The following is a 20,182-nucleotide window of genomic DNA, read 5'->3' as shown; positions in this document are numbered from 1 at the left end:
AAGGGATAAAAACTCCCCCAAAAAAAAGGATGGGGGGGGGGGTAAAAAACTCCCACATAAAAGAACAAAAAAACAATAACAAAACAGGAAAAAAGACCACACACACATACACAAAAAGTGACTTCCATTCCATCTTCTTGGCAATAGTCTTTCTTTATAAAAATTAAAAAAATTGTTCTTCGTATTTATTTTCATTTTTGCCAATTTTCTAGATAGTTATCGAGAGGGTCCCAATTTGTCCTCTTTAAAATATTACCTGTATTTTTCTTCAACAAAATATATGTTACTATATATTGATCAGCAACCCAATTGCTTTCATGTGGTCAGTTTTGTCTTTGTCATGCACTTTATATCTCAGAGGACATGTAGTGCAAGTAGAGGTCTCCAAAATGGACCGAATCAGAAATGTTTTAGAGTTCAGATTTTTGCAGATTTTGAAATATTAGCCATTTGTGTACATAAGGAGATAGTTTGAAAATGGAGTCCTAAATCTAAACACAAAATTCAAGTATGTTATTATTATTATTATTATTAACTTTATTTGTACCCCGCTAGCATCTCCCGCAGGACTCGATGCGGCTTACACAGGCCAAAGCCTCAAAACACAATACAATAAAACATAAACAATAATAAGCAAAGCAAATCAAACAATTAAGCAAAATAACAACAATAACTACATCAAGACACTATTAAAACTGGTTCGGCCGGCGCAATGGGGTACAGGGGTTAAAGTGCTGAAATGGCAGGAGGAACGTAGGATTAGAGGTATGGTGTGTAGTAACATCGGTTGTACTAAAGTGCTTCTAGGACTTGGGATGGGGGGTTCCTAATCTGAGAAGGCACATCGGAACAGCCAGGTTTTTAGGTTCCTTCTGAAAACTGCTAAAGTAGGGGCCTGTCGGAGATCTTTTGGAAGGGCATTCCAAAGTCGGGGGGCCGCCACAGAGAAGGCCCTGTCCCGTGTCCCCACCAAGCGCGCTTGCGACGTGGGTGGGATCACGAGCAGGGCCTCCCCAGATGATCGGAGTGAGCGTGTGGGTTCGTAGATGGAGATGCGGTCACATAGGTAGGGTGGTCCCAAACCGTTCAGGGCTTTGTAGGTGAGCACCTGCACCTTGAATTGGGCTCGGAAAATAAATGGCAGCCAGTGGAGCTCCTTAAACAGAGGGGTAGACCTCTCTTGATAATGAGCCCCGGTTAGCATCCTGGCTGCTGCCCGCTGGACCAATTGAAGTTTCCGAGCCGTCTTCAAGGGCAGCCCCACGTAGAGCGCATTGCAGTAATCCATTCTAGAGGTGACCAAGGCGTGGACCACCCCAGCCAGATCTGCCTTCACGAGGTACGGTCGCAGCTGGCGCACAAGTCTCAATTGTGCAAAGGCCCTCCCGGATACCGCCGACACCTGAGCCTCAAGTGTGAGCGAAGAATCCAAGAGGACACCCAAACTGCGGACCTGTGGCTTCAGGGGGAGTGTAACCCCGTCCAACACAGGTTGCCACCCTATACCCCGATCCGGTTTACGATCGACCAGGAGGACCTCTGTCTTGTCGGGATTGATCTTCAGCTTGTTCTTCCTCATCCAGATCGACACAGCGGCCAGGCACTCGTCCAGCACCCGAGAAGCCTCCTTGGAATTAGGTGGAAAAGAGTAGTAGAGTTGCGCGTCATCCGCATAAAGATGGCACCCAACTCCAAAACTCCGGATGACCTCTCCCAGCGGTTTCATGTAGATGTTGAAAAGCATGGGAGACAGAATGGAGCCTTGCGGGACCCCACAGGTCAAAGGCCAGGAGTCAGAGCAGGCGTCTCCCAGCTTCACCATCTGGGTTCGTCCCTCCAGGAAGGACCGGAGCCACGACAAAACCGTGCCCCCGAGGCCCATCCCAGAGAGACGACCCAGAAGGATACCATGATTGATGGTATCGAAAGCCGCTGAGATGTCCAAGAGAACCAGCAGAGTCACACTCCCCCTGTCCAGCTCTCTGCGGAGGTCATCCACCAAGGCGACCAAGGCTGTCTCAGTGCCATGACCAGGCCTGAAACCAGACTGTGACTGATCTAGGTAGTTGGTATCGTCTAGGAAGCTCTGGAGCTGCGAGGCGACCACCCGCTCCAGCACCTTACCCAAGAAAGGGAGGTTGGAGACTGGCCTGTAATTATTCAGCACCGTGGAGTCAAGGGAAGCTTTTTTGAGGAGTGGACGAACCACAGCCTTTTTCAAACCAGATGGAAAAATCCCTTGCTCCAACGATGCATTGACAATCAACACAAACCAGTCAACCAACCCCTCCCTGGCTGATTTAATGAGCCAAGATGGGCATGGGTCCAGAGGTGAGGTGGTCGCCCTCACAGCCCCAAGAACCTCCTCTACGGTTTCAGGAAGAACAAGCCTAAAAGAATCCCACAAAATTGGACAAGCAGATGCCTCCGTCACCTCTTCAGGCACTGCGCTGGAATTGGAGTCGATCTCAAGGCGTATCTGAGCGACTTTACCTGCAAAATGGTGTGCGAAATCGCGACACCGAGCTGCTGGGTCATCAGTGACCTCCTCCACCACAGGTGGGTGGAGGAGTTCCCCCACGACCCGAAACAGCTCCGACGATCTATTTGCTGCAGACGCTATACGAGTGGTCGTGAATGATTTCCTGGCCACCCGTATAGCCACGGAGTATGCCTTAAGAGAGGCTTTAGCCCGTGCTCGATCAGACACGACCCGAGATTTCCTCCATTTGCGCTCTAGCCCCCTTCTCGCATGCTTCATCACAGTCAGCTCCCCGGTGAACCAGGGAGATGGCTTGTCACGACGCAACGAGATGGGGCGTTCGGGTGCGATCACATCTAACGCCCTGGACATCTCCCCATTATAGAGAGTCACCAAGGCGTCGATGGAATCGCCAGGCTCCAAGGCAGGAAGAGCCCCAAGATTCCTCAGGAATCCATCCGGATCCATCAGTCTCCTAGGGCGGACCATTTTAATCTGTCCTCCACCCCTGCAGAGGTTAAGAGTCGCAGCAAGTCTAAAACTGATCAGATAATGATCAGACCATGACACCGGAAGGATGTTTTGATCTTCCACTCTAATCATTTCGTTGTCTGCCACGAAAACAAGGTCAAGAGTATGTCCAGCTTGATGAGTGGGACCAGATATTATTTGTGACAGTCCTATGGTCGTCATGGTGGCCATAAAGTCCTGAGCTGCACCAGATAGGGTGGTCTCGGCGTGGATGTTAAAGTCTCCCAGCACCACCAGGCGCTGGGAGACCAAGGCCGAATTAGAGACCACCTCCGCTAGCTCAGCCAGGGAAACTACTGGGTCGCGGGGTGGGCGGTACACCAGCAGGAACCCCAGACTGTCACGGCTCCCCACTTTCAAGTGGACACACTCAAACCCAGAAGCCTGCGGGACAGCGTATCTGATCATGGCGATGGATTGCCGGAAGACTACTGCGACCCCTCCTCCCCGCCCCCCTTGTCTGGCCTGCTGATGCACTCCAAAACCTGGTGGACACAACTGAGTGAGATTTACTCCCCCAGCTCGTCCAGCCAGGTCTCGGTGATGCATGCCAGATCCGCCCTCTCATCCAGGATCAAGTCCTGGATGGCCGCGGTCTTACCATTAACGGATCTGGCATTAATCAGCAGGACCTTAAGACCAAGGGGGCTGCCATGGAGCCTACCACTACCTACCTTCTCCAGGGTCGCAAGAACTCTGTTGCGCTTCTCCCTGGGATAACGGTGACCCGCTATTCTCCTCCCCCACACAACTTGGATGGCACCCCCTTCCTCTGGAACCCTCCCCCCCCCCTACATGACCAGGATCTGTAACTACTCAGCTCTCAGAGGAAGAAGTCGGGCTGGGGAATAATCTCCCTTGGGCGTTGGGTGGGGATGTTTCTGATGATGAGGTAGATAGTGAAACATCAAGGGAGCTGAGTGGGCTGAATAAGGGAAGTGTTCTCGAGCGAAGGAGTGTAGCTGGTTGAGTGGGGGCGACCGGGACAGATGGAGTCTCAAAATGATACGAACCAGGAGGGGGGGCCCTAACCGGTGAGCTAGTTGTGGATTCATATACACTTCAAACATCTAGCCTTAAGATAATTTTATACACTTTTGTAGGTTTTGTAGGTCAAAACCAGCACTTTGAATTGTGCTTGGAACTGGATCGGCAGCCAGTGGAGCTGACATAACAGAGGGGTAGTATGCTCCCTGTATGACGCTCCGGTGAGTAATCTGGCTGCCACCCGGTGGACTAATTGAAGTTTCCATACAGTCTTCAAAGGCAACCCCTCGTAGAGTGTGTTGCAGTAATCTATTCGGGATGTAACATGGCAGCAGTTTCACAGTGCATAAGATGGCAATGTCATTATATACAAATATGTGTGTTTGCATCCAGATGGGGATAATGCAGTTGTCTAAGGCACAATGTATTTATTTCATACAGTTAAGAGGCATGTTTTATGTTCTTATTATTGCAACTGCAGTGTAAAAGTGTCCTATACTAAGATGAGGATGAGAGTGATGATGAGGATGATGATGTTGATGATGTTGATGATAATGATTTATTAAATTGTCTCATGGCTCCATGGAGCAGTCAGACTTGTTTTGGAGACCCCTGGCTGGCCATCTCTCAGTTATACCTCTGCCATCTATAAACTTTGCTTTCTTGCGTCTCATCATTTTCAGCTGGTTTTGCTGGAAAATTTCCACAGAGTGCCTTATACAAATGGTTACTAGGTTCAGCTTGCCAATTACTCAAAACTTCTTAAGCTGCTGGAAACGGATCATAAAGCTGTTGTTATCCCTTTAGTGCTGTTTTGTCAGATAGAAGCATGGAGGTTGATTAAATCTCTTTGCATTCTGCAATGCTGCTAAGAACTGTGTTCATGTTGAAATCCTTCTTTCTTATTTAATAGAAGTGTTGAGTGAAAAAAAAACCTATATGGAGGATTTAACAGTCTCCTCTTTTCACCCATGTCAGCAAACAAACCGAAATCATCCCAGAGAGGGGCCTGTTGTTCTCCTTGGAAGTGGCCTTGATCCATCTAAGCAACAATTGCTGAGCAAATTAGCACTGGTTCTGAAGGGTAGTGTCTGCATGGAGTTTAACAGCACAGGTAGGTATTCCCACTTCATCTCAGTGTTCTTTAAGTGAGGATTTAAAGCCATGCTCTTTAAATGCTAATCAAATAATTAAATGTTGTCTCAAAGGTGGAAATCATGCTTCCTCATCAGGCATGGTCAAACTTCAGCTCTCCAAGTGTTTGGGACTTCAGCTCCCACAATTCCTAACAGCCGCTAAGCTGTCTGAGATTTCTGGGAATTGAAATACCTCGAGGGTTGAAGTTTGCCCATGCCTGCTCCAAATGTTACTTGATTGTAGCTTCCAAATTCTTCCTGTTGAGAGTTGCAATTCAATATGACCCAGAGTGTCACATTCTTTCCACCTCAGCCTTCTATGGTGTTGTCACTCATTTCTTTGAGAAGCTTCCTTGAGTTTTATTGTGAGCTGTGTGATCAACTAAAAGTACTCTCCATGTCCCAATGAAGTTGTCCAAAGAAGCTCATCATGTTCTTTGCTTGTCGTTGAAGTACTTTTCCAAGCCCTGTGCTTTTCTGGGGAAAAAATGTACCAAGAGTACATTAACTCCCTTCTCTTTTACTATTCCTGTCAATGGGATCAAACACAGTATTTCCCCTAAATTTCCTGAACTCAGCTCTCCTAAAGTCTAGAATGCGTGTCTAATTTTTCTTAGTTTCCCCTTTCCTCTGAATCACAAACTCCAGAAGCACATGATCACTCCCACCTAAGGATCCCACCACTTCCACTCCATTGACCAGCTCCTCAGTGTTGGCTAGGATCAGATCCAGAATAGTTGATCCCCTTGTTGCCTCTTCCATCTTCTGGACAATAAAATTGTCTGTAAATCAAGTGAGAAATTTGTTGAAGTTTGTACTTTTTGCAAAGTTTGTTTTCCAACAAATATCAAATATCAGAATAGTTGAAAACTCCCATTTCAACTATGTGCTCCTAAATAAAGATATACTTACTTACTTAGGAGCAAAGTAGGACTTAGTTCAGAATAAACATTCATGGGACTAGACAGTAAATCCAAAAAAACTGAACCCCACCTCCTCCAAGATGAACTGAACCACCTCAACTGGGCTTTCCAGGCCAATGGATACTCCACCTCAGACATCAGAAGAGCTGCAAGACCGAGAACAAGCCACGAGAGTCAAGACAAATCCACCCAGAGGAAAAGTGTTCTTGCCATACATCAAGGGAACCACTGACCGCATAGGGAAGCTGATGAGGAAACACAACATACAAACAATCTACAAACCCACCAAGAAAATCCAACAAATGCTACGTTCAGCAAAGGACAAGAGGGATCCTCTCACCTCTGCAGGAGTCTACCGTATACCATGCAGCTGTGGACAAGTCTACATAGGGACCACCAAACACAGCATTGCCCAAACACGAATCAAGGAACATGAAAGGCACTGCAGACTACTTCAACCAGAGAAGTCAGCCATAGCAGAGCACCTGATGAACCAACCTGGACATGGCATATTATTTGAGAACACAGAAATGCTGGACCACTCCAACAACCACCATGTCAGACTACATAGAGAAGCCATTGAAATCCACAAGCATGTGGACAATTTCAACAGAAAGGAGGAAACCATGAAAATGAACAAAATCTGGCTACCAGCATTAAAAAAAACTCTAAAATTACATCAGCAAAACAACAGAGAGGAAACAATCTGGGACATCTAATCACCTCTCAACAAAAGATTGTCCCAGACACTGCCAGGCCATCAAATGCTAATCAAGGTGGTCAATTGAAACATTCACACCTAGCTCCAGCAGACAAGAGTCCTTTGTCCCACCCTGGTCATTCCACAGATATATAAACCCTTTTTCCTAGTTCCAACAGACCTCACAACCTCTGAGGATGCTTGCCATAGATGCAGGCGAAACATCAGGAGAAAATGCCTCTAGAACATGGCCATATAGCCCGAAAAACCTGCAACAACCTAGTGATTCCAGCCATGAAACCCTTCGACAATACATTGATTTGCATATGCCTGGTTTCCCCCTTCTGATTTGACATCTTCCAGGCTGCACTGCAGCTTGCTTTCAAAAGTCCCCTGAGTTCTAAAGTTCCATCCGACTCCAGCGTATGAGGTTATTCCACACCCCAGGGCAGTCATGCGAAGAGTGTTCCCTTAGTTTGCCAGGGAAGGCATTTGAAGCAAGGGAGTGCACCTCCCTCCCAAAAATACTTCCGTAGGGGATCCAAGGAATGAATGGCTGGATTGCAGTTAGCGTTGTGTAGTTTTAAAACACAACTTACGGTAATATGCCTCAGACATGATTGCGTGCAGTAATTGCACTTAAGAGGCACTTAGTTTCCTAGTAAGTATGCTTAGTCTGTACGCATTTTTTTCCAAGTGTGAATAATGATGCTTTTAATAGAATTGAAACAAAATAAGACGAGCCTGTGGGAAGGGTGCCTTCAAACACAAAATGCATCATTAACCTCCTCCTTTTAAACTGTTATTATTTGTATATTGCCACAGAAGCTAGAAATTGATGTGTGGTAACATAATCCTGGGTCTCTAACAGAAAATGGGGAGAACCTGAAAATAATGGCACGGTTGCAAATGGCTGTCTTATTTATTTAAGTACGATTGACATCAATGTCCAGAATCTCTCTTCCGGCAAGGCCTGAAATCATGTTGGTTGGAAAATTGCAGAAGCTGAAGACCAAATGGGGAGCTTGACAACCATTTTAGGCAGCCGTCTTCCCACATGTAGCAGCTTTAGCATTTTCCTCATCCAGCTGTAGCCCTGTCATACATTATCCTCAAGCTTCTCCTTACAACAAAGGGGTTCCTCAAAATACGGTAACTTCTATAGCAGCTGACAACACTAGAAGTTATTGTTTCTCTCTCTTCTGGAAGGTTTATCTGATTCAAGGATATTTTCAGGACAGAATTCTTTATTCTTGAGGAACAAGGGAGCCATTGCCCTTTCTCTAAACAAGGAAGACATCTATTTGCATCTCATAGTTTTTCACATTATATCTAACATGAATTACTCAATCTCAGGCACATTTTCTTCTCTTCCAGTGACACACGTGGTTATCCCTGAGCATCTTGTGCGGAGTACTATGAAGTGTATGCTGGCAATTCTGAATGGATGCTGGATCTTGACATTTAAGTGTAAGTAAGCAGGTAGTTTTTGATCCCAATCCACCCACTAAATCCACATGTTTTAGTGAAGAGAGGGGCCAGGAAGGCAGTTCCATCTTGTCTCCTGCACTGTGCTTATAATATAATATAATATAATATAATATAATATAATATAATATAATATAATATTGTCAGGTTTTATAATGTATTGTAATGTAATATAGCTGAGTCATGCACTGCTAATAGGCTTCTATTGGAAATGCTGAGTCATGCATTAACTGTATATAGGGAATCATTTGGGGAATGTGTTCTGGCCTAGTCCAGGTGATTGTGAATGATGTAATCCTGTGTCTGAGTTAAGTTAATGAGTTGAGAACCAATCAGAGATTGCTATGTGTAATTGTATAGAATTGTATATAAGGAAGTCATGTACAGTGTATTCTCTCTCCTTGTGCTGTGATGCTGTTCGTCGAAGGCTCTATGTAATTGATTAAAAGAACCTGTCTGCTAAGACAAGATATAACTGTGTGCTGTGGTAAGTTTGTAGAGTCATCTAGATTGGAGGGGAAAACAATAGTAAAACTGACAATGGCCGGGCATGTGCTCAAGTGTCTGTAAAAGAGTTCCAGAGTGACTGCATTTTGTGGGAGCAGTTGACTGAAAATACAAATATAATATAACATAATATATTGCATATACATATAGTATTGATAATATTCTAATGTAATACAATATACTACTAATACTAATAAAATGGTATTATAATTGAGATTAACTTCACAGTTCAGCAGCAGATCAGTTGCACAACTTCAGCGCTTTCCAGTAGCTTCTTCCTGCACAGTATTTTCAGTCAACTGCTTCCACAAACTGCAGTCACTCTGGAACCTTTTACATACACTTGAGCACATGCCCGGCCATTGTCAGTTTTACCATTGTCTTTCCCCCAGTCTAGATGATATTACAGACTTACCACAGCACACAGTTATATATATCTTGTCTTAGCAGACAGGTTCTTTTAATTACATATAGCCTTCGACAAACAACATCACAGCACAAGGAGAAATATACACTGTACATGATTTCCTTATATACAATTCTATACAATTACACATAGCAATCTCTGATTGGTTCCCAACTCATTGACTTAACTCAAACCCAGGATTGCATCATTCACAATCACCTGAACCAGGCCAGAACACATTCCCCAAATGAAGTTCTATACACAGTTAATGCATGACTCAGCATTTCCAATAGAAGCCCATTAGCAGTGCATGACTCAGCTATATTACATTGCAATACATTGTAAAACCTGACATTAAATGTAATATTACAGTATAATATTATAGTACAATTTAATATATAATATTAATATTGTGCTATGATAATATATTGTATTTACTTTTAACTTGTAAGCCGCTCTGAGTCCCCTTCGGGGTGAGAAGGGCGGTATATAAATGTTGTAAATAAATAAATAAATAATGTTTTCCCGTGAAGGTTTTGGGACTGAATAGTATGCTAAGATTCCTTTTTGTTCAGCCTCCTGTCGTGAACAGTAAATGCTTGAGGTTCTTTGTAAGGTGACTGGCAAGAATTCCAAACTACATCTTACTCCATCTGATGAAAATATGTAGTGCCTCATATTACTGTCAACGAGATGCCATAGAGTTAATCAGAGTCTTTGCTTGTTGTTGATGCAGCTGTTAACTGCTTGCCTTATTAGAAAAATATTGGATCACTTAAATATCTGAAAATAATAAATGTTGGTTGTTGGCAGCTGTAGTAGTAAGTGATCACGGCCTGTTCATCTAGGTGAAAGGAAAGAACATTCACCTCCTTCTCATTTTTTGCAGTAAAGCTCAGCAATACCATGAAATGAATTTAGTCTGCACCTTGAAACCATGAATTAACTCTGAGATGGATTAAAAATTGTCATTTACCTCAGGCTGGATCTACAGACAAACTCGCTCTCAACTCAGCCTAGCATGAGATCTTAGAGAGCTGGATGCAGACATCCTACCTAACTATGGTTACACTACCTAATAAGTCAGATGTTCACTCAGAGGTAATAAACACTGAAGCTACTGGAGATCCTTCTATTTATGACTTAGCAACCAGAAACAATCTCTCTTTGTTCATGCTTACACATAGAAACAATACAAGCATGTACAATGGCAGCAGCTGCATCTATCATGGTCTTGTGCCAGTCCAGGAATGAATCTAACTCTTCAGTCTCTTCAGATACCTTATCAAAAAGATCCTGAAGTCTGTAGCTTTACAGTTTCAGGTAATAGAACACAGGCAGCTTCGAAACAGGGCTATTTGAACCCAACCTATTCTCAGACAGACCACATCTCCATCTTGCTATGACCTATTTACTTATTAGTCGGGGTTCTCCAAAACCCCAGAGACCTCCTCTAACTCAAAATCCTTTGTGACAGCGGACAGAAACTGTAAAGCTAGGGGGTACATTACTGCCCCCCTCCCTGGGAGATCTTGGAAAGCCAAGCCACTCTTCTGTAGCCCTGGGAAAACAATTTCAAACATCAAGCCCTAAATACCCTAGGGCAGTGTTTCTCAACCTGTGGGTCCCCAGATGTTTTGGCCTTCAACTCCCAGAAGTCCTAACAGCTGGTAAACTGGCAGGGATTTCTGGGAGTTGTAGGCCAAAACACCTGGGGACCCCAGGTTGAGAACTACTGCCCTAGAGGCATTTTTGAGCTCCCTTCTCAACCATTTTTGGTACAGGAGAGTCCTCTAAGGTCTCTCCCTCTCTCTCTCTCTCTTTAAAGGCCGTTCTTGGGTGAAAAAACTGTTGGAAGATAAAAATATAGTGATTATCTTCTTGGAACTGGATTATATGAGTCTATACTGTGAGATAATCTGGGATGAGCAGATAATCTGGGAGCAGATCCTGGGATATAGGGCAGTGAAGCCTCACCCTCATGTTTAAGGATAAAATGCTGCAAAATTTATAGATGGCTGCTGCTTTGTTTACAGTGATTTTGGGGGTTTGGAAGCTTTAGATGTTTACATAGAATCAAAGAGTTGGAAGAGACCTCATGGGCCACCCAGTCCAACCCCTGCCAAGAAGCAGGAATATTGCATTCAAAGCACCCCCGACAGATGACCATCCAGCCTCTGTTTAAAAGCTTCCAAAGAAGGAGCCTCCACCACACTCCGGGGCAGAGAGTTCCACTGCTGAACGGCTCTCACAGTCAGGAAGTTCTTTCTCATGTTCAGATGGAATCTCCTCTCTTGTAGTTTAAAGCCATTGTTCCGCGTCCTAGTCTCCAAGGAAGCAGAACACAAGCTTGCTCCCTCTTCCCTGTGGCTTCCTCTCACATATTTATACATGGCTATCATATCTCTTCTCAGCCTTCTCTTCTTCAGGCTAAACATGCCCAGCTCCTTAAGCCGCTCCTCATAGGGCTTGTTCTCCAGACCCTTGATCATTTTAGTCGCCCTCCTCTGGACACATTCCAGCTTGTCAATATCTCTCTTGTATTGTGGTGCCCAGAATTGGACACTATATTTCAGGTGTGGTCTAACCAAAGCAGAATAGAGGGGTAGCATGACTTCCCTAGATCTAGACACTATGCTCCTATTGATGCAGGCCAAAATCCCATTGGCTTTTTTTGCCGCCACATCACATTGTTGGCTCATGTTTAACTTGTTGTCCACGAGGACTCCAAGATCTTTTTCACACGTACTGCTCTCAAGCCAGGCATTGTCCCCCATTCTGTATCTTTGCATTTTGTGTACCCTCACCCTCATGTTTAAGGATAAAATGCTGCAAAATTTATAGATGGCTGCTGCTTTGTTTACAGTGACTTTGTGGGTTTGGAAGCTTTAAATGTTTACATCTCTCTGAACAGTCAGCCTGTCATTCCCAGCTTTTATTCTCAATAGTTTTGTGCAAAGATACTGTGCACAAATTGCAAAGACTCGAACTAAAAAAGAAGAGAAATAATAGAAAAGAAAAGAAACATAATTACTTGCCTTGTACTGGAGGCAAGAACTCTCTCAAGGCTTGAATTTTCTTCCTTGAAATGTCCTGTTGCGTTGAGACATTCTAAATTGATTAAATGAGTAATTTATTGAGTATTCTTCACATCTCTGCTTCTCAAATGGATTGATCACGCATCTTCTAAAATAAGCAGATCTTCTATATTTGATCAGCCTAGTTTAGAAAATTGGCCCATTTGTTTCTTGTGTTTTACTTTCATTCTTTCTGTGGCACACTGAAGGATGTTTTGCATGCTATTTTGACAGTTACTGGTTTGAGTCACTCACTTGTTCAGAACTATTTGACATGCATCATAACAGAGTGAATTGTTTCCCCCCCCCAAAAAAAATATTATTTATTTATTCTTACAAGGCAACAATAATACAATGACACTATGACAACAAGTTTCCCATTCTTCCCAATCAACCCACCTCCCTCCTAGTGCCTCTACTAGTTCACACTGCAAACATAGAGCTCGTAAGAGATTTGATAGAATTAATATTTTTGCAGATGGGGTGCATGCTAAGAATTGAAGTCACTTGTGTAACTTTCAAAAATCTCTTTCGATCACATTGCTGGGGCTAAAATAACTCGAAATTTCCTCTCGTACATTTATGTCTCACTCAACACATGGATAGCAGTTTTCCATGCATGGAGATTTGACATATCATTTGAAACTTGGAAGTTAAAGGACACGGAGCTGTGTTGTTGGGAGAGCAAGTAGAATTCCATCCATATGATAGCTGCCCAATGTATATAAATAAAAATGTAATGTTCGTTTGAGGGATTAACAGAACTCAAAAACCACTGGACAAATTGAAACCAAATTTGGACACAACACACCTAACAACCCAATGTATGTCCTTCACTCAAAAAAAATGTTTTTGTTATTTGGGAGTTGTAGTTGCTGGGATTTATAGTTCACTTACAATCAAAGAGCATTCTGAACTCCACCAATGATGGCATTGAAGCAAACTTGGCACACAGAACTTCCATGACCAGCAGAAAACACTAGAAGGATTTGGTGGGCATTGACCTTGAGTCCAAACTCAAAGTTCACCTACATCCAGAGAGCACTGTAGACTCAAACAATGATGGATCTGGACCAAACTTGGCACAAATATTCCATATGCTCAAATATGAACACAAATGGAGTTGGGGGGAAATAGACCTTGACATTTGGGAGCTGAAGTTACTTGGATTTATAGTTCACCTACAATCAAAGAGCATTCTGAACTCCACCAATGACAAAATTGAACCAATCTTGGGACACAGGCCTCCCATGACCAACAGAAAAAAGCAAGAAGGGTTTGGTGGGCATTGTCCTTGAGTTTGGGAGCTGTAGTTCACCCACATCCAGAGAGCACTGTGGACTCAAACAATGATGGATCTGGACCAAACTTGGCACAAATATTCCATATGCCTAAATATGAACACAGATGGAGTTAGGGGGAAACAGACCTTGACATTTGGGAGTTGAAGTTACTGGGATTTATAGTTCACCTACAATCAATGAACATTCTGAACTGCACGAACGACAGAATGGGGCAAACATCCCACACAGAACCCCCATGACCAACATAAAATACTGAAGGCCATCCAGTCCAACGCCCTTCACCAGGGCAAGAAAATGTAATCAAACCCTCATGACAAAGAGCCATCCGGCCATAGATATCCATAGATATATATGATTCACACACACACACACATATAGTATTATAGATTTGAAAAGGACCCCTAAAGAAGGACAATGATACATTGCATGTTCCAGAGTGGGCAAACTACATTAACACTGACAAAGAAACAACAAGAAATATTGTTTATGACAAGCATAAAGAAATTACATATATTAGAAACCAACACTTTCTCATTACTTTATTTTCCAGATCACCAGACTGAGTCACAGCAACGTGTGGCAGGGAACGGCTAGTTACTTTTATTTTATTATTATTATTATTAAACTTTATTTGTACCCCGCTAGCATCTCCCGAAGGATTCGATGCGGCTTACACAGGCCAAGGCCTCAACACACAACACAACAATACAATCTAAGCAAATCAAACAATTAAAAACAGAATAAAGCAAAATAAACAACAGGCACAATACAGTAAACACAATAAAACTGGGCCGGGCCAGAGCAATGGGTACAAGATTAAAAGTGCTGATGTGACAGGAGGTGTATATAGGGCTTCCAGGGCAAGTGCGATGTGCGATGTGCAGCAATCATTGGTTCTGATAAAGTGCTTATGGGACTTGGTGGTGGAGATTTCCTAATCTGGGAAGGCGCATCGGAAAAGCCAGGTCTTCAAGTTCTTTCTGAAGACAGCCAATGTAGGGGCCTGTCTAAGGTCTTTGGGGAGGGTGTTCCAGAGTCGGGGGGCCACCATGGAAAAGGCCCTGTCCCGCGTCCCCACCAAGCGCACTTGCGACACCGGTGGGATCACGAGCAGGGCCTCTCCAAATGACTGAAGAGAATGCGTGGGTTCGTAGATGGAGATGCGGTCACGCAGGTAGGCTGGTCCGTTCAGGGCTTTGTAGGTAAGCACCTGCACCTTGAATTGGGCTCGGAAAATAAATGGCAGCCAGTGGAGCTCCTTGAACAGGAGGGTTGACCTCTCTCTGTAAGGGGCCCCAGTTAGCATCCTGGCTGCTGATCGTTGGACCAGTTGGAGCTTCCGAGCCGTCTTCAAGGGCAGCCCCACGTAGAGCGCATTGCAGTAATCCAATCTGGAGGCGACCAAGGCCTGGACCACTCCGGCCAGATCCGCCTTTGCGATGTACGGTCGCAGTTGGCGCACGAGTCTCAGTTGTGCGAAAGCCCTCCCAGACACCGCCGACGCCTGAACCTCAAGCGTAAGGGTTGAATCCAAGAGGACTCCCAAACTGCGGACCTGTGACTTCAGGGGGAGTGTAACGCCGTCCAGCACAGGTTGCCACCCTATACCCCGGTCAGGTTTACGATCGACCAGAAGGACCTCTGTCTTGTCGGGATTGATCTTCAGCTTACTTATAAAATGGAATTCCTTAATACTTAAGCTATTATTTAGCTAATAAGTTATACGTTTAGAATCATAGAGTTGGAAGTAACCTCATGGGCCATCCAGTCCAACCCCCTGCCAAGAAGCAGGAATATTGCATTCAAAGCACCCCCAACAGATGGCCATCCAGCCTCTGTTTAAAAGCTTCCATTCATTCATTAGTCTTGGCCCTTCACACTTCCAGCTTACTAAGCAATGTAATTTTCTGAAAACTGAGTGTGACTCCTCCCTGGTGGGAAATGTTAGGAATAACTTGTGGGATCTGATGTAACTAAGTGCCTATAATTAACACCATGGCACCATCTGCTCTCACCAGTCTTCTTCAGAGTCATTACATGTTCAAGATTGTTATAACAAATAATTGGACTCCTGCTGATGAAACATTTGTCTTAGAAAAGTGGGCTTTTTCCTTCTCTTGCCTATTTATCATACCTTCTGTTTGGTGATTGCAAACGTCCACTTAGACATAACCGAGGAATAAATCTCAGCAGAATGCACATATAACATTTTATGGTTCATTCTTAAGACTTTCTCTGCCAGCAAGTGAGGGAGAGAGGACACAGTGAGTACTGCCTAGAGAGACACTTGCAAGTGTCTATTTGAACGTATTAGGTTTATAGCAGTCTCTCTTTTGGTTTCATTTTGTTCTGCTACTCAATTACAGGAGATAGTATTCCAACCTTGATATTATTCCAGTCTCACATGGACAAAGGTATCACATATTGGCTTGGTTCTAGTTTAGGATTGGAGAACTCTTGATTAAACAAATCAACTTTGAATTACATTTCGGTCCCCTGACCTCCCCCCTCCCATGCCAAATATTTTGTTATGTGTTTTTAAATAAGAAAATGTACAGTACTTTATAAATAGCAAATAATGTATAGCAATAACAGATAATAAAAGAGAATGTAAACAAATAAACTGGATTAATTAACTGTACAACAACTATCTATTATTGGACCTCACAGCAGCATTTGATACGGTCGATCACAATCTATTGACCCACCGCCTAGCCATGACTGGGGCTAGGGGGATACCCCTTAAATGGCTGTCCTCCTTCCTCCAGAATCGGGGACAGCGTGTGGGGAGGGGAGGGATAGTTTCCGAGAGATCTCTGCTAATTTGCGGGGTCCCGGAGGGAGCTATTTTCTCTCCTCTATTATTTAACATCTATATGCGACCGCTTGCCCGACTGGTGCGAAGCTTTGGGCTTGAGTGCCACCAGTACGCTGATGACATTCAGCTCATTCTGAGGATGGAGGGCTGGCCGGACTCTGTACCCGAAAATTTCCATCAGTGCCTTGAGGCCGTTACTGGATGGTTGCATGCCAGCAGGTTGAGGGTGAATCCAGCGAAGACAGAGATCCTTTGGCTGGGCCGTCCGGGTGGGAGGGAGATCCAGCTGCCTACCCTGGATGGCAAGACACTACGTCTGTCATCTTCTGTAAAGAGTCTTGGTGTCTTATTGGACCCTCTGCTCACAATGGAGGCCCAGGTCTCTGCTGTGAGCAGATCTGCGTTTTTCCATCTACGTCAGGCTAGGCGACTGGCTCCCTACCTATCTAGGAACGACCTGGCTACGGTGAACCAGGCGATGGCCATCTCGAGGCTTGACTACTGCAACACCCTCTACATTGGCCTTCCTTTGTCAGTGATCCGGAAACTGAAGCTGGTGCAAAATGCGGCGGCTCTTCTTCTCGCCGGGGTGCCGGTGAGGTGTCGTATCACCCCAATTCTACAACAGCTGTACTGGCTACCAATTGAGTACCAGATTACTTTCAAGGTGCTGGTACTAACCTTTAAGGCCTTATATGGTCTGGGGCCGGCGTACCTGAGGGTCCGCTTATCCCCCTACCAACCCCAGAGATTACTTCGGTCCGAAGACCAAAATTTGCTTGAAATCCCCAACATCTGGACTTATCATCTGTCCTCTACTAGGCAGAGAGCCTTCTCCATTGTGGCCCCTTATTTATGGAATGCCTTGCCAGTTGAAACCCGAACCATCCGAGAACTACTTGCTTTTCGGAAAGCCTGTAAAACCTTTCTCTTCCTACAAGCTTTCGATGGGTGAATAGCTCGGGAATATGTCTGTTCTTGTTTTATTGTATTTTAAAGTTAATTGTATTGTTTTAATCTACTGCTGTAAACCGCTCTGAGCCAAATTGGGAGTAGGGGTACACAAGTCAAATAAATAAATAAATAAATCTGTACAACAACTATCTATTATGAAAATTGGTAAGGGAAAAATAGGCAGTGCTTTGTTTCATCCAGCCACTGTGGCAAGGATGCACCTTGACTGCAATAAAATGTGTGTTGACCAGTGTACCAGCAAGGCAGAACCTACACATTCACGTGGAACAATAAAAAAGATCAACTTTAAAATGGTAGAAGCATAAGTTGTGGCAAGGAATTACACAGCACAAAGTGAGAAGGCAAAAGCATCGTTTTCTTCATACCGTACTCATTCCAGCCTTGCTCTCTCTCCCTCTCTCTTCATGAAGCCAAACATACCAGGAATAAAAACCACACAAAATCAAGTAACCTAAAGTTCCTCAAAGCAGACGAGTAAAGCAGACAGTAATCTCCCAAAGCGGACTACAGCAAGAGGCACATAGTCCGCTCCCTTGAAGCCCTGGAGCCCTGTACTCTGGCGTTAGCACTCCCTCTGGCATTAGCTCACAATGCAAAACACGACTTGTATGTCAAAGCAAACCAGACCGAGCAATGGCTCGTAAGTTGGGATGCTCATAAATCAAGGTTCCACTGTATATCCAAATTTCATAGTTTTAAAATGCATCTTTTCCTTCTAAAAAAGCAATAATTATAAGCAGAAAAAGGCTAGCCAATATCATTAATTTATGCTCGCAACAGCTTTTCCCGTCAGCAAACCCCTGCAATGTGTGAAACTTACTCTCCATCCACATGCAGTGGAATAACATTTGCAATTTCTCTCCTCATTGCAATCACAGAAATAAAAAAGCCAATGAAATAATGGAAAGCAATGGAAGATACAGCCCGAGGCAGTGGAGACAGACAATACTACTTCAAATGGATTTTCTAGAAGTTGTTATATTCCCGATAAAGCATTAGGTTTATGTAGAAATGGGAAATAAGGTTTTTGTCTAACCCTTGTAGTATTTTTGTGTCGCTCCTGTTGCTACTGAACCAAACTATCCTTGCTTGATGCATTGCTCAGTTAGAAACTACTTACTTGTTTTAATTTCTTTAATTTCCTTTCTCTCTGAAAGTTCCTTATATAAACCTGGTCATGGTTTTAAAACTATGGAAATAGTGGTATAAAAGCTGTGGGAATTCAGTGCATTCATTCACTGAAATTCTATATCAAGCAGATGGATGTAATGCTTCACCCTTGCTGTTTTGTGTTCTCCCTCCAACCCAGCATCTGTGAAGCCCTTTTAAGGGCTTACTCAAAAGAAAGTGATGAAGGGCAATTCAGAGGAGGAAAACTCTCCTTTTCATCATCTCGCAATAGATAAACAAAAACAGTATATCTCTCCTAGGGCTTGACAGCTATCATGGGCCAAGGAGTTTTTGTAGGTGTACAAAGGGCTAGCAGTAACTTCCAGACTCTATCCTAATGGGTTGTAGGTTTTTTTGGGCTGTATGGCCAGGGTCCAGAGGCATTCTCTCCTGACGTTTCGCCTGCATCTATGGCAAGCATCCTCAGAGGTAGTGAGATCTGTTGGAACTAGGAAAAAGGGTTTATATATCTGTGGAACGACCAGGGTGAGGCAAAGAACTCTTGTCTGCTGGAGCTAGGTGTGAATGTTTCAACTGACCACCTTGATTAGCATACAATGGGCTGACTGTGCCTGGGGCAATCTTTTCTTGAGAGGTGATTAGATGTCCTTGTTTGTTTCCTCTCTGTTGTTGTGTTGTTGCAATTTTAGAGTTTTTTAATACTGGTAGCCAGATTTTGTTCATTTTCGTGGTTTCCTCCTTTCTGTTGAAATTGTCCACATGCTTGTGTATTTCAGTGGTTTCTCTGTGTAGTCTGACATGGTAGTCTGACATGTCAGACTATTGGTGTAGGTTGAGAATCCGTTACCTGAAAAGCTTTGGACCAGAAGTGTTCCATATTTTGGATTTTGGAATGCTTGCCTATATATAATGAGATACTTTGGAGATTTTACCCAAGTATAAAACAATTTTATACACATTTTTGATTTTGTACAATATTTTGTAGTAGAAAAAATTTCTTGTACAATACTGTTTTCTATGCAAACAAGCAATGTTTCACAATAGAAACACTGTACAAAGCTGTGTATTGCTGTATAGCAAAACCACATTGTTGCATAAAAAAGCTGCGTTGAGCTTCCTTGTGGAGAGAAAAAGGATATTAATAATAATAATAATAATAATAACACATGTGACTGCAGTTGTAGTTAGCCTGAGATTCTTTTCCTGCTGTTTTTGATTTGCACAATTTTCAAGGCTGCAGTCACAATTTTGAGCCGTTTGCCATATTGTATAGTGCACGTTTTGTGTACTTTTCCCAAGTATATAACAAAACAAAAAAGTCACAATGTGGGTGAAGGGGTTTTCACCCTGCAGAAAACTATAGTTTTCTGTGTTTCAAAAAAACAACAAAAGAAAAAAGAAAAAAAAGGGGGTTATTTATTTATTGTTTCAGGAGCAAACTAAACAGTTGTATTGCATTTTGAACAAACAAAACACAAAGTTTGCAAGCTTGGTAGTTGATTAAATGTCCTTTGACCAGTAGCTGGACACTTGGAGTGCCTCTGGTGTTACTTTAAGAAGGTCCTCCATTGTGCATGTGGCAGGGCTCAGGTTGCATCACAGCAGATGGTCCGTAGCTTGCTCTTCTCCACACTTGCATGTTGTGGATTCCACTTTGTGGCCCCATTTCTTAAGGTTGGCTCTGCATCTCGTGGTGCCAGAGCGCAGTATGTTCAGC

General features: G+C 43.6%; 1 protein-coding gene across 1 annotated transcript in view; it reads left to right on the top strand.

Annotated features, from left to right (window-relative positions):
- BARD1 (BRCA1 associated RING domain 1) overlaps positions 1–20,182 on the top strand; it is a 105,079-nt gene that overhangs the window by 73,882 nt on the left and 11,015 nt on the right. The window contains exons 8-9 of the mRNA XM_060781355.2: positions 4,979–5,114; positions 8,137–8,229. Of these exons, the coding sequence (XP_060637338.2) occupies positions 4,979–5,114; positions 8,137–8,229 (229 nt within the window). The remainder of the gene's footprint in view (positions 1–4,978; positions 5,115–8,136; positions 8,230–20,182) is intronic.

The sequence above is a fragment of the Anolis sagrei genome, chromosome 1 (genome assembly GCF_037176765.1).
Source record: "Anolis sagrei isolate rAnoSag1 chromosome 1, rAnoSag1.mat, whole genome shotgun sequence".
Taxonomy (NCBI): Eukaryota; Metazoa; Chordata; class Lepidosauria; order Squamata; family Dactyloidae; genus Anolis; species Anolis sagrei.
Note: the sequence above shows the minus strand (reverse complement) of the source record. Positions and strands in the feature narration are given on the sequence as shown.